The sequence below is a fragment of the Eretmochelys imbricata genome, chromosome 2 (genome assembly GCF_965152235.1).
Source record: "Eretmochelys imbricata isolate rEreImb1 chromosome 2, rEreImb1.hap1, whole genome shotgun sequence".
Taxonomy (NCBI): Eukaryota; Metazoa; Chordata; order Testudines; family Cheloniidae; genus Eretmochelys; species Eretmochelys imbricata.
This window is the reverse complement of record NC_135573.1, coordinates 180162567-180177455: the sequence shown is the minus strand read 5'-3', so window position 1 is coordinate 180177455 and position 14889 is coordinate 180162567. Positions and strand designations below refer to the sequence as shown.

Here is a 14889-nt window from a genome sequence, read left to right as displayed (position 1 = left end):
TAGCCAAAAATGAAGGGCCCTACCTATAAAGAAACTGTCCCTCTCCAGAAAACTCCCCAGAATAAGGTCCCAGAGAAATGAGGAATATCTAGGACGTGCCAGCCCCTGCGAACAAATTTCAACATGACAAAAATGGTAGGGTATATTCAGGTATTTAGTATAGTTCCCCAAACTCACATTTTTAGTTGCCGGGGGTTTATCAGCTATCACTTAAAACCCTCCATTAATTAAGACTATTAAGAAAAGAGAGCAATTAGTACCAAAGCCATTTATAAGGAACTTAACCCCATTTTCAAAACATCTACTCAAAGCTGTATAATATCAACACTCAGCTGGGTTTAAAAAAATGTGCTTTAAAGTATAAAAATGACAAACTAAACTAAATTCAACAGGCAAATAAAGTTCCTTAAGGTCTGTGTAGCAAAGAAGTGTGGCCTCCCTCTGAGATTGACAGTAAGGGAGGCCCACATACCCCTTGATGGGCGGAACCAGGAAGTCCATGCCAGAAGCACAGAGGCGGGACAAGAATAGGAAGCATAAAAGGCGGGCCCTGTAACTCAGTTGAGTGGGAATTGTTGAGGGAGATAGACATGCTGTGCTTGCTGTTGGAGCCTGAGTGAGACCTCTGTGCAGGAGGCTCCTAATCTACCCGAACAGCCAGGCATGTCTGATGCTGAGGATTTGCTGGGACTGCTACTTGCAGTGTAATCTGGGGAGATGGAGGATGACCCTTGAATGCAGATATGCCTGATGGGGAGTATAGGAAGCAGCCATGGGGAACTAGACCACTGTCTGGCAATGGTGCTGCTGGAGACATAGTCACTGTTTTGTGGGTGGAGTCCTTGCTGACTTGGTGACAGAACACTCTGTCCTGGGCTGGGACATGGTGATGTTGGGTGGGCCTGTGTCCCCCCTGAAAGCCCACCCCTGGGGGGGGGCAGTACTCCCTATCTTTAGGGTGGGAGGCCTGCATTCCTCAGACACCACAGACTCTGCTTGGTGCTTGTCCCTTGTGTGGGTCCCTTGACTGCTTGGTGCTCACCCCTGCCTGAGGGCTAGAGTATTAGACTGCAAGGTGCCTTGCCCTGCCCAAGCGCCTGGGCCCCTGAACGGTCCCTAACTACTTTACTGTGCTTGAGGGTGGGAACTCTAAACTGAGGCTCTGCCTCAACCTATGGGCTTAGGCCCTGAAATCATTTGCTGCTCTCCCTTGCCTGAGGTTGAGCCCAAGAGACTGCTAATTCCACCCCGCCCCCCCTTTGATAGACTGCTACTCCAGGGGCATGACAGCAAAGAGGTGTGGCCTCCCTCAGAGATTGACTGTGAGAGACAGCCACACACCCCTACAGGCCTACTGACTGTGTTAAATCCACTTTTGCAAAGCCAGTCCCTTGTTCCCCTGCTGGGCTGTGTGGTAGGGCAGCTCTAATGGCTTGGAGCCCTACTGGCTTCAACTCTGCAGCTGGTTCCTTCCCCTGCAACATCCCTCAGGGAGGAGGGAATCTCTACAGTGCCAAGCACTGGCACATAAAAGTTAATATAGTCTCCATCCATATGTAGCATCTGTGCTGATTCCTCATGGAGTTAGTGGAAGAATGATGTGCATTTCACTGGCCCTATCTACTCCTCCCAAGCAGATCCTCAGCACTACAGTTGGGCTTCTGCAGGGCCTAAGGGACTAAGAGGGTAGGGTTGCCAATTTTGGTTAGACATATTCCTTGAGGTTTATCACATGACAGACAATAGAACATTAACAAAGGGATCATTAAATCCCTCCCAGGTAACTGAATCAATAATTTAATTCCAGCTTTGTTTTCCTAGTAAAATTAGACTTGGCTCTCAGAACAAATGAGACCAAAAACACCATACCACTATGTAAGTTTTCATGCTTTATGAATTCATTTTCATTTTTCACATTGTACAAACTCATGTTGTTCAGTGCTACTGGGGATACTGGTGCAAGCAGTAAACTGATCAAGATACTGTGGTCTCACATTTTGCATGAATGTACACATCTAGAAATGGGGAAAATACCACACAGTCTTGGAGCGTCCTTCCAACACTGAAAGGATGGAGTAAGAAGTACAGTAGAACTTCAGAGTTACGAACACCAGAGTTACAAACTGACTGATCAACCACGCACCTATTTGGAACCAGAAGTATGCAATCAGGCAGCATCAGAGCCAAAAATAATAATAAAGCAAATACAGTACTGTGTTAAACATAAATTACTAAAAAAGAAAGGGAAAGTTTAAAATTTTTTTTGACAAGGTAAGAAAACTGTTTCTGTTTCAATTAAATGAAGATGGTTAAAAGCAGCATTTTTCTTCTGCCTAGCAAAGTTTCAAGGCTGTATTAAGTCAATGTTCACTTGTAAACTTTTGAAAGAACAACCACAACGTTTTGTTCTGAGTTAAGAACACTTCAGAGTTATGAACAACCTCCATTCCTGAAGTGTTCGTAACTCCTGAGGCTCTACTGTATTTTCCCTGCTCTGACAAGCAGATATTATGTAAGATTAGTTTTGCTTTATGGTCAATTTGAGAGACTTCCTTTAGGCTTGGCACAGAGATGGCTTCAGGGCACTACAGTTCAAGTTTAATAAAATCAGTTTAATCAACGCAGGACAGATTGCTTACCTAGCTTATTTTGCTTTGGCCTATACTGTAGTGGTGTGCAAAATCACAATTCCCAGCATAAAGAAAACAATATCAAGTATCTGTCCCACAGAGTATGGTGCAGTCAGGATACTCTCCAGTGGGCTAAAGTTCACAAGCCACATTAGTATACATATATTGCTACACAATGAAAGGTCCTTTTGGCAACAAGAAAAGGATTGCTCTCATCTCTTTCTTGGGGAGAGGGTGAAAGGAGGAAGGTAGGGAAACCTACCTTCAGGCATATATTAAATCTAACAATGTGAGGCTCTTTGACTTTAAGAAAGGTAGATGCTTGAAAACTTGCCCTTTAACAAGTGACCTCAACCTAGTCTCTAAATGTTAGAGTGCCAATCTGATTGCCGGATCATGTGAAATCTTACACAAAATTTTGGGCACACAGTTTTGGTTGTGCATGCAAAACTGAAAGTGTATATTTGCTGACCACCTTTGAAAATTTAGCCACAGTATTTACAAAACAATTAAATTCCAGCTATCTAACGGTGGAAATTTGTCACCTTTACTATGAACCTAACCAAAACAGTGTTGAGGTAGAGAAGGGTTTTCTATTGCTACAATGTAAGCAATTCTTTGGAACTGAAGAAGCATGTCGCAAGCATATCTAAGAAATGATAAAAGTGAAATAGAAGTAAAATGCAAAAAAAAACCCAGTCCAAAATAAAATACAATCCCAGAGATTCTTGCATAGGGTGACCACATCGCAAGTGTGAAAAATCGAGACGCTTTTATTTTCAGGGGCATAGTTGCCTATAGAAGACAAAGCCCCTAATACCAGGACAGTTCTGATGATGATAATAGGATGTCTGGTCACCCTACCCTTGCATCAATCTAATATCATGTACCTATTTGGGGATGCACGTGCCAATGGAGCTTTTGGGTCGAAGTACTACTGTCATGGCAATCCATGAATGGATCACCCAATTATCTGCCAATCTCTGCATAACACAGGGCAGCAGCAGCAGCAAACAATCCGAATGCTGTTGTGACTATCATGCATATGTGGGTGTTGCGGTCTGGGCTGTAGATTCCCAGATCCACGCAGCTCAAATATATGGTAAATGTTCCACCAACTGCCACCTCCAAATCTGTAGTTAGATTTAAATGCATTCTGCAAGAAAAAGCCTTACAACCATCTGCCAAACACCGTATGTGCTCTTTAAACGTTCTCCAACCTAAATTTACACAGAATATGACCAGGATTAATATTGTGTGAGACACATTTGTGTTGGAAGATAAGGGTCAATGGATGAGCCAAAAGATTTGAATAATTATAACAGATATTATTTTCCATAGATTATACAAAGGTCAAAAATCGTGTAACTGTTGTGCTGAATCCTCTATCTGATACTGTAATCTTCACTACTTTATTTTCCAAAATAAAGTGGAAGGGACTGACATTCTGAGACATAATGGCAAAGTATCCTTGAAAAAGTGTCGTGAAAATTCAATTGTTTTGGTATATAATCAATTAAACTGGTGACTGATAATGATTAAAACATTTATGTTATTTTACTTGCCCTGGGCCAGTGACAGGTGTATATAAACCTGATTTTTATCAGTGACCTCTCACCTCGGTTGTGCCATGTCACTGCCAACCTGTGGCACTCTATATTTTTGGTGTCATGACACAACTGAATAGTAGGCATGAGACCAGCCTGTCAGTTCACTGCTATACATGCAAACAGGACTCAAAATGGTACAGTCCTTCTTGCAAAATAAATGATCGATTTGCTGTTTTTTCACATTGTTTTCAACAATGATACAAAGAAAAGCATATCCATTTTACTTCAGAAGTCCGAAATATCAAAAGATGATGCTAAATAATACTCTCATATACCTGAATTTATTCCGCTTGAAACACATTAAAGTCTTGAAATGTCATTATGATTGTTTTAAGACATGGCTACAATGTCCCTTGAAGACCTCCATGTGGAAGCAGGATTATATCTGCCCCAAACAGTCAAACAAAATTCTTAATGGCACTAAAAGCCTCTTGAGGATTGTTCCCAAATCCACAGGATGTTCTTAAGTGCTAATCTTGGAGCCTTCACCAGATGTGCAGCCATACATGCAGTAGGCCTGGTTTCCCGCTTACTTACACCAGTGTGTATTAGAGTAGCTCAACTGAAATCTCTGAAGTAGATGAGAGGAGACTCAGGTGCAATAATCTTATCTTCTGCCTAATGCCTCTACATCTGCAGAGGCTGACACACTTCAGTTGCTCCATCTAAGAGGTAGAACATTATTTGGGCCTGAAATGTCCTTCACTGCAGCAAATATCAGAAAAGTTGGTTTTGCAGATCTGTTAGACTGACTGAGGACATGGTGCACAGCCATATTTGCTCTATATTTTGTGTGAGCAGTGCCATTAGGTGTGCAAACAAAAATGTACAAGCTACACACAAAACACTGTCCTTGACCCATATGCTCCCAACTCCAATACACTGCAATGGGAGTTTTTTCCGTACAGGGCAGTATCAGATCTTAAAGGAAAACTGTCCACTTGAAATCTAGTATACTTTTTAATGTTAGATACAAGTAGTTGCAGGCCCTCTACCACCCCCCAAATCCTTCTGCCAATTGTTACAACCACTTCTTTTTTTTTTTTTTTTAATTTCCCTCCCCTATTACTGCATGAGACCTACACAATTAATAGGGAAAACTAACAGGGAAACAATGAAAGTGATTTGAAACATTGCTATCAAATGCACACAGTGAGTAAACTAATGTTATTTTCCTCTTTTTTTTTTTTTTTTTTTTTTATTTTTAGTTATCCTAAGAGCTACAAGTAGCAAAATAGGCCAAATAAATTTAGACAATGATTTTTTCCTTAGTTTGATGGTGTCCCTTTTAAGTGCACAGTTTATATATACACCATTAAAGACATCCCTCTTTCTTTTCCTGACTGCTAAGAGGGAACCTTCCATTAGGGCTGCCACCCAACCAGGTCTTACCCAGAACAGTCTGGTTTTTGGCTTCTGTGTTTGGGTGCCATTTAGGGTTGCCTGGTGTCCAATTTTTGACAGGATAGTCCAGTCAAAAAGGGGACCTGGCAACCCTAAATGGCACCTGAATGAAAAGTTTGGTTACCGTGGGGTGGCGGAAAGGCGCCAGGTCATTAACCCACACTAGCCACTGCTCAGCCGGAGCTGCCTCCTACCTGCAGGCAGGCTCTTTCAGATGATCCAACAAGTGATGGGAAGGAGAGCGACTGATGGGGGCAGGGCCTTGGGGAAAGATGCTGAGCATGAGCAGCGCCTTGAGGGAAGAGGCAGAGCAGGAGCGTGGCCTTGGGGGAAGAGGCGGGGCAGGGCCTTGGGGCTCCAGTTACCAATGATTGGAAAGGTGGCAACCCTACCTTCCACCTTCTTGATTGCTAGGAAGGACTGGGAGCCCCCTCCCCTATTTGATTCTGAGATCTTGTCCACACTTACAGTGCTGTTGTAGCATTTAGTAAAGATGCTACCTGCGATGATGGGAGAGCTTCCCCTATCAGTGTAGGTACTCCACCTCTCTGAGAGATGGTAGCTATGTTGACAAGAGAAGCCCTCCTGTTGCCATGGCACAGTCTACACCGGGAGTTCATTTGATATAACTGCAGGATTACTATTGAGATCAGTGTGAGTTTTGGGTTTAAAAAATTATATGTAGCATATGGCTGTGATACTTTAGGGTTCAATCCAAGCCAGTAGGGCAGAGGTGGGCAAACTATGGCCTGCGGGCCACATCTGGCCCGTGGGACTGTCTTGCCCAGCCCCTGAGCTCCCGGTCGGGGAGGCTAGCCCCCGGCCCTTCCCCTGCTGTCCCCCCTCCCCAGCAGTTACACCGCTGCATGGGCAGTGCTCTGGCCCGCCGTTCCTATCAGGCAGCACGGTGGCGTGGCTGGCTCCAGCGTGGTAAGGGGGCGGGGAGCAGGGGGATTGGCTAAGGGGCAAAGGGTCCCGGGAGGGGCAGTCAGGGGACAGGGAGCACAGGGCAGTTGGATGGGGCGGAGGTTCTGGGGGTGGGGGGCAGTCCGGGAATGGGGAGCAGGGGGAGTTGTATAGGGGGTGGGGTCCTGGGGGGCGGTTAGGGGCGGGGGTGTGGATAGGGGTCATGGCAGTCAGGGGACAGGGAGTGGGGGAGGGGGCGGGGTCCTGGGGGGGGCGGTTAGGAGCAGGGTGTCCTGGGAGGGGGCGGTCAGGGGTCAAGGAGAAGGGGGGTTGGATGGGTCGGAGGTTCTGAGGGGGTCGGGAAGTGGGAAGGGGTGGATTTCTGACTTAATTCTATTTATTTCAATTTATACAACAGAAAATAAAATTAAAAAGAGCATCTGTTCCAGACTCTGGGCAGCTCTGATGACCTCTCTAAAACTATGTGATATACACACAGGTTCTCTCAGTTGATCCCACTACATAATACCCAGCAACTGCAACTGTATCACAAAAACACAATACCTCTGACAAAAAATCATTAGAGTCCCTTAAAACCACATTATCCCAGTTTGGCTTTCTCCATATCTTTTGCTCCCCTCTGCAACACACACACAGAAGCTGCAAACATTGAGGCCCTACCCAAGTGTGCAGTCCCTTTCTAACACCGGTGGATTAGCTTGTACACTGACTGGGTAGTTTTCTCCTTATTCCCCTTTTCCTGCAATTAAATATGAAATACTTTCTGCAATATTATGGCTGAGTTCTTAACACACACAAGTCAAGAAATTGTCAGGATTCCTACAGCAGCTAAAGCTCAGGCACACTGAAAGTTCACAGAACAGCATGAAAACCAACACCATACACTGTACAGCAATAGAAAATATATGGGACTTGATTCTGATTTCTCTTACAATGGTTTTATACTACTATAACTCCATTTACTTAAGTGGAGTTACATGTGATCTATCCCACTGCAAAAGGAGACTCAGGCCCAAGACTGGGGATGAGTTGTGGTTGTTGTGGGAGCCATAATTCTGCTTTTCGTTATTTGTGTATGTGGCACCTCATCAAAATGTTGTATTAACATATATTTTGCATTTATAAACTGCATTTATTTTAGCCTATGCATAGCTTCAGATCATGTAGAAACACAGTGGCAGCAAATATTTGTTGGAGGTTATTAAAATTATTACTATAGATTTAAATTTCATATAATTTCTTACTGAAGTTATTTGCTTTCAACATCTAGAAACTGGCATGTTAATACCATCATTTATTACATTGTAACTAAGCGCCTGATCTGAAGTTCATTGAAGGGGTTTTTTTTTCCATTGACTTCAGTGGGCTTTTGATCAGCACTTAGGGCCAAATCCTGGCCCAGTGTACAGCTTAAAGATTGAACACCATACCAGGGATCTCTAAAAAGGCTTGGTGGAAGAAAACTTCTCCCACCTAGGCCACTTGTGGTCATTCTTGCACCCCCAAGGACTGGGTAATTCCCAAGGCTCTTAAATCTTGCTCTGCAGGTGGAGACAATGGAGTGAATGGTTTGGTGGATCTTTGTAGTCGCAAATCTCCCTGGCCGTTCCATTCCCTGCTCTCAGCACATAGGGAGCCCCTGTGGAGTTAGGCTGCATAGCACACAAGGAGAGTGGCCTTTGCTGCATTAGGGGCAAATCCTGTCCCTCTCACTGTACTGATTTTGGGGAGAATCTTTGCACGGAGGTCCTCAGAAAGATTTCTTCCCCAGCCCACCCCCCCGTGTGTTTAATTGTGGGAAGGTAAAGATATGGCTGTGATTTTTTAGTTTTGTGGCTGTCATTTTAGAGCATGACTCTCAAGAAGTTACCCTAATATGATTTTTTTTTTCTATTCAATAACAGCGACCACACACAATAACATCATGTGTTTGGCTATTTTGCAGGAAGGCCAAGTAGTTTACAGCATTTCATGTACAAAATAATAAAGTAGCAAAAGTCTAAAATGAAAAGCTGTAGGGAAGATATCTCACTAATTTCTTTAGGACTGATGTCCTCCCTCTGACTCATCCCACAAGTTTCCAGTTATGGTTTTTTGGGTATTTTTAAACTTGTAAACAATTCAGTATTTGTCATGAATATTTAATAGATGGTACATGCTCTGACTGTATTGAAGACTCAAGCTAATGTGCATTGTTTGTACAGACAGCTGCAGAATCAAAATTCTGATGGCTATGCAATATCATGAATGTATATGTGCACCAGATTCTTATTTAGCGCAAATGACAGAGGCCAGTGCTTTTGAAGCCTCAGCTTCAGACTCCTAAACCCTCTTTCACTGTGGTACTAAGTGACCATGGTTTGCAGCACAGTGACAACAAAAAAATCCTGTCTGGCCAGCCTTTTCTTATGTAAGCAGTGTCAGGATGAGCTCCACCCTGACATCTGGTGGTGAGGTGTGGCAAGTTGTGGAAAAGAACTTCAGGGGCCGATGTCATTTGCATAGGCACACCCACCATGCCTAGAATGAGACCATAGCTGCTCAAATGGTCACTTTGGCTGCTGTGGGATCCCCAGCGTCTCTGTTATTGGGGCAGGAAGAATAAATTGTTATTACCCTGATTATGGGAACTGTGCTTGGAACTGTACGTGGCCTTTTGTTATGATGGAGGGATTCACCATCAACTAAGTAGCACTCGCTAGGCAAGGGTCATGGGTTCCAAAACTGTGTGAATAGAGAGAGGCTGGGGACAAGTATTAATACTTGGTGGCATGGGCCCCTTGGTGAGGGCCTTACATGCTAATTGCACTTCCTCCTCTCTCCACTGTGGAATATCAGAGCTAATTTTGATTTCATTAGAAGTCTAGTTATAGGCTGCTGAGCTCACTTTGGGCTGACAGTGCACCAGCACTGGGGCTCCCCTACTACAAGCTGAATTCACCTAAGAGCTGAAATCACTGAGTGTTGTGTTAAGTAGTGGCGGAGCCTGAAGATATATTGTGGAGCAGTTTGCGGCACGGCTGGTGAAGCAGTTCAACGCGGAGCAGTGTGTGGATGGCAGGAGCTGCTTGTGGGTCGTGGAGCTGAGCGAAGGAGTTCATGGGGCAGCTGGTGGAGCGGAGCGCAGCTGAGAGAAGGAGTTCGTGGGGCGGCTGGCGGAGCGGAGCGCAGCGGAGCGAAGGAGTTTGTGGGGCGGCTGGCGGAGCGGAGCGCTGCTATGGAGCTATGGGGCGGTCAGCTTCAGATCATGTAAGGTGCCTCTTACCCCCATCCCATTTCCACCCAGGTTGGGAGGTAAAGCTCCGCAGATAAACTTTCGAACTCTGGGGCTGCCCTGACCAGGGACAGAGACTTTTGGGGCATTGGACTTTTGGGACTTTGGGTGATTTGGGGTTGCTGGACTCAAGAACCAAAGGGAAAAGGGCATGCCCCAATTTGCCTGGGGTGGGTTTTTTTGCTCATGGGTTGTGTTATGAATCCTGTTGGTGGTGTTTCCCCAACATAATGCCACATTGTTTCTCTCTGTTATTAAAAGGCTTTTGCTACACTCAGGCTATGTGCTTGCGAGAGGGGAAGTATTGCCTCTTGGAGGCGCCCAGCGGGGGTGGTATATATTTGTCCCAGGTCACTGGGTGGGGGCTCGAGCCGGTTTGCATTGTGTTATTGGAATGGATCCCCTAGATATTGAACCCGGCCCTTGTTGCTGCCAACTCTGACGGGCAGAAGGGTTACACTTATAATGATAAACATATTCCAGCTGACTCATTATTTATAAATTATATTGCAGTAGCAACCAATCTCTGCAGTAAGCAAGGAGGCGACCGATCCAAGGATGGGTGCAATAAACAAAGTGTGTTTGGCTCTGTAAAAGCACATATGAAGGCACAGGATGTCAGTCACTGCCCTAGGGCAAGTATAAGGCCTCTCTGGGGAACAGTCCCAGTACTAGGGAACCCTATGCAAAGCATAGAGTGACCTGGTGCCCCCCACTATAGGGAGCATTCTGAGGTGGAACAGTGATGTATTGGGTGAGTATGGCTAAGGCAGACCTGCATTCTGGTGATTCTGTATCCATGCAAAAGCTTACAAGGGCTGCTGAAACAGGGTCATATCTTAAGGTGGCCTTCTAGGCTGCCCTAACCTACACAGCGTCCGTGCAGGACTCTGGTTGACCATGAATAGGGTAGGCTTCAGCCACCTCCACTTATTCCCTGTCCTGGTGATGAAGTTGGTCCATGGTCCCTACCTGAAGAATTTACAATCTACAGAGACTTCGTATGTATAGGTGCATATATAGTACGTATGACACGGGTGGCGGCGGGGGAAGTATGTTAGAATGATTGGATTGCAAAGTAAAGAACTCAAAAGATGCCTGTGCAACCTTAATTCAGCCTCCGTGTGCATCTGCATTATTATACAGTCTTTATAAATGTGAATTATGTGTATAATTATGGGTATTTAGTCAATATTTCTTTTTACACTCCTCATTCAGTAAGCCTCAGGAATTATTTAATGCACACCATCCTAACCCTGCACTTAATACTAAATTATCCATTTCCTCCTAGGCATTTCTATAGTGCTCTCACAATGGTAGTATCCGGGTGCTTAAGACATTAATGAATTTCCCTTCACAATACTACTGTGAGATTAGATGGTGGTATTATCCCCATTTTATAGCTGGGGAACTGTGGCACAGAGAAATTAAGGCCAAAATTGTCAAGTGTCCACTAATTTTGGGTGCACAATCTGAGACACCTAGGACCACATTTTTCAGATACTTAGCATTTTTAGACAACTTTAAAAGTTTCCAAGACACTCTCATGTCTGCTAAGTCTCTATCTGTGTGAAGTGAGATTTTTCAGAGGCTCACAACGTGGGTCTTACAATGGGAAAGTGTCGGGAAACCTGAGCCATATAGGCGGTGTGACCAGCTCTGCCATTGACTGAAAATGGTTTTTAATTGTACAGCTTGTCAGTAAGCTCAATAAAAAGAATAATAGCTAATTTTCATGCCATCACAATAGCTCATACATTAAAACAGATAATTGCCTATCAACAGGGTCTACTCTGTGTTATGAAATACCTGCAAAATTAAATTTTAGAAGTCAACACTGGTCATAAGATTCTTTAAAAATTCCACTTAACATTTGTATCTTGCAACCTAATATCTGCTATTCAAAGTGTATTTTTTATATTAAAACTATAAATTTAGCTGCAAGGGTAAGTTTCAGCCCACTGGCTTCAACTGGGTTCCAAGCATGATTACTCTGGGTAAGAACCAATGGTCCATCTGGTCCAGCATTAGTGGCCAGTGCCAGATGCTTCAGAGGAAATGAACAGAATAGGGCAATTTATCAAGCGTTGTTCAGACTCAACTTCTGGCACTCATAGGCAGAGCATCAGATTGCATCCCTGAAATCTTAGCTAACAGCCATTGATGGACCTATTCTCCATGAACTCATCTAGTTCTTTTTTAAACTCATATATACTTTTGGCCTTGAAAACATCCCTTGACAATGAGTTCCACAGGTTGACTCTGCGTTGTATGAAGTACTTTCTTTTGTTTTAAACCTACTGGCCTAGGTTTTGGGAGACCCCTGAGACTTGTTACATGTGAAAGGGTAAATAACACCTCTTTATTCACTTTCTCCCCACCATTCCTGAGTTTATAGACCTCTATGTATACCCCTTAGTGATTCCTTTTCTAAGATGAACAGTCCCAGACTTTTAAATCTCTCCTCATATGGAGGCTGTTCCACTCCCGTAATTGTTTTTATTTCCCTTCTCTATAGTTTCTCCTATTCTAATACATCTTTTGGAGATGGGTGCCCAGAACTGCACATAGTATTCAACGTGTGAGTATACCATGGATTTATATAGTGGCAGTATGATATATTCTGTCCTATTATCTATCCCTTTCCAAATGGTTCTTAACATTCTGTTAGCTGTTGTGACTGCTGCTGCACATTATGCAGAAGTTTTCAGAGAACAACCCACAATGACTCCAAGATCTCTTTCTTGAGTGGCAACAGCTAATTTAGACCCCATCATTTGGATTATGTTTTTCCAATGTGCAATGCTTTGCATTTATCAACACTGAATTTCATCTGCAATTTTCTTGCCCAGTCACCCAGTTTTGTGAGATTCCTTTGTAACCCTTTGCAGTCAGCTTTGAATTTAACTATCTTGAGTAATTTTATATCATCTGCAAACTTTGTCACCTCACTTTTTACCCATTTTTCCAGATCATTTATGATATTATTCAGATTCAGTAGCAGAATCAGAACCCAAAATTAATACCTTCACGGTTAATAATTTAAGATTATTATTATTATTACTGTACATTTCTAGGGGAGACTTCATCTACTCTCCCCTCTAGTTCTTATTTCTATTCCTTTAACTTCCCCAAGTACTGACATTTTCACCATCACTCAACTGACAGTGCCACTACCAATCTGAAGCCATGCACATTTTAAAAGCCGATACAACTACTCAGGTTAATGCTAATTAAAAGCAATCCTAATAATGAGCATAACAATGTCTTGTGACAGTGCACTTACAATCAACTCCATCATGCCCCCTCATTGCTGGACAGGTTTCCCAGTGGTGGGCTGTATTGGCCAGAAGCACTTTAAGAAATTATGTACAAAAATCTTTTAACAAAGCAATTGTATGGGGAAAAACAAAACAAAACTGGTTTCAAGCTACAGGAAGTTAATGGGATATCCCTGTAGTTTAAAAGTAATTATATACAGTACTGTACATATATTTATTCCTATATCATGCATTTATTATGTAGTGGTACTTTTTAATTGGTATTTATAGTCTACGCTGCTTTCTCTATTGTTGTTGTTATATGGTAACTTTGCACAGTTCTCTAAGCATATTAGTGGCAAAGGGGTAGGAAAGATACTGAAGAAATAATTGTCAATACTTTTCACTACTATTATTTTATGCTTTATTTACTTTTGTTACCTCTCTTTTGTGTTTTCATTAAAATGCTGTAGTTACATTTAAATTCTACAACTTCTTAGGATCGAAGGGTGCCTCATAATCAAAATTATTAGCATTCTTGTTTAGTGTTTTATTTGATTTTTATATTGCCTCTTTTGTTCTCTCCTTTTTTCATTAAATTTAAGCTGTTTAGGTATTCAGTATCCCAAGTCACCTTGTCAATGAACACCTGGGAAGCGAGGGGTTTATAAACTAAGTGAGATCATTTAGTATTTTATTTGGTTGCCATTTTACTGGTTTTTTTTTTCTGTTTTGATATCATTTTTATTGATGTTGCTAGGAAATGTTTGTATTTTTGCAAGGCTGTGCCCTAGAACATATATCAGCAGGTGGGAGATGGCCACTTCATGAATAAAATTACGAGTCATTTAGTATTTAATTCGTGGTTTGGTTTTTTTACTATGGCTTTATTCCAATGTGACCATTATTCATTATAATCATTATAACAGTGCAGCATCCCAACTTCATCAGGGGACAGAAGACACCTCAGAAACTAAATATTATCAGTTTAATAATTTAATGGGAGGGGGGTATTTAAAGTCCATTTTATGCCTTTTTTTTTTTTCACATTACTGCTTAACCTGTTGCTTTCCTGCTGTAGCTGGCAACTGCAGGAATAGGATGGGAAGGGAAGGATTGAAATCGAATGGTAATAATGATAATAATGAATAGTGATACTCACCAGTGACACGGATGGATTCAAGCATCATTCCTCTTGCAGTCTGTGTGTGTGTCTACCTCTCCTGCCCTAACACCCTAAATATGCCCCCTCTGCATGGAGAGCTGTGAGACACAGGCAAGGAGCAGGGTGGAGATAGTATCCTCCTTTTCTTTATCCACAGGCTGGTGAAAGGGGGAGGCAGGGGAGGAGAGGGCTGAGGTGGCTGCAGCAGTGGGGAGGGCGCAGGGCTCTGTGCAGCCTGTCCCCCACCCACACCTAGCAGCAGCTGCTACCTCCCCTACTCCCTGCTTCAGGGACCGCAGGAAAAGGGCTGGCTAGGCTCTGTTGCTTGGACACTCGCCAGCCTTCCATGGCACGGCACAGCCCTAGGGCGAGAAGGTCGGAAGAACAAAACGCAGCACCCGCGCAAAGAGGGAGACAATGCGGTTTTCCGCATGGAGACTACAAGTCCCAGCATGCAATGCGCTACAACGGTTCCCAGCAGTCCTATGCACAGCCGGTTAGCAAGGTGGAGCATTGCATCCTGGGATTTGTAGTCTGGGAGGGAGGTTAAGCAGCGTTGCCGACCCCAGATACGAGGCAGTGCTATGTATGCCATAGCCGGCGTGGAGATCTTGCACAG

The 14889-nt window shown here is 43.5% G+C and overlaps 1 protein-coding gene across 2 annotated transcripts in view; it reads right to left on the bottom strand.

The window, feature by feature from the left end:
* The window catches only part of MATCAP2 (microtubule associated tyrosine carboxypeptidase 2), a 47671-nt gene extending 32986 nt beyond the window's left edge, over positions 1 to 14685 (bottom strand). For both annotated transcript variants that reach the window (XM_077811029.1, XM_077811030.1), the window contains exon 1: positions 14268 to 14685. In XM_077811029.1, the coding sequence (XP_077667155.1) occupies positions 14268 to 14295 (28 nt within the window). In that variant the 5' untranslated portion in view covers positions 14296 to 14685. The remainder of the gene's footprint in view (positions 1 to 14267) is intronic.
* Between the last annotated feature and the right edge of the window lie 204 nt (positions 14686 to 14889).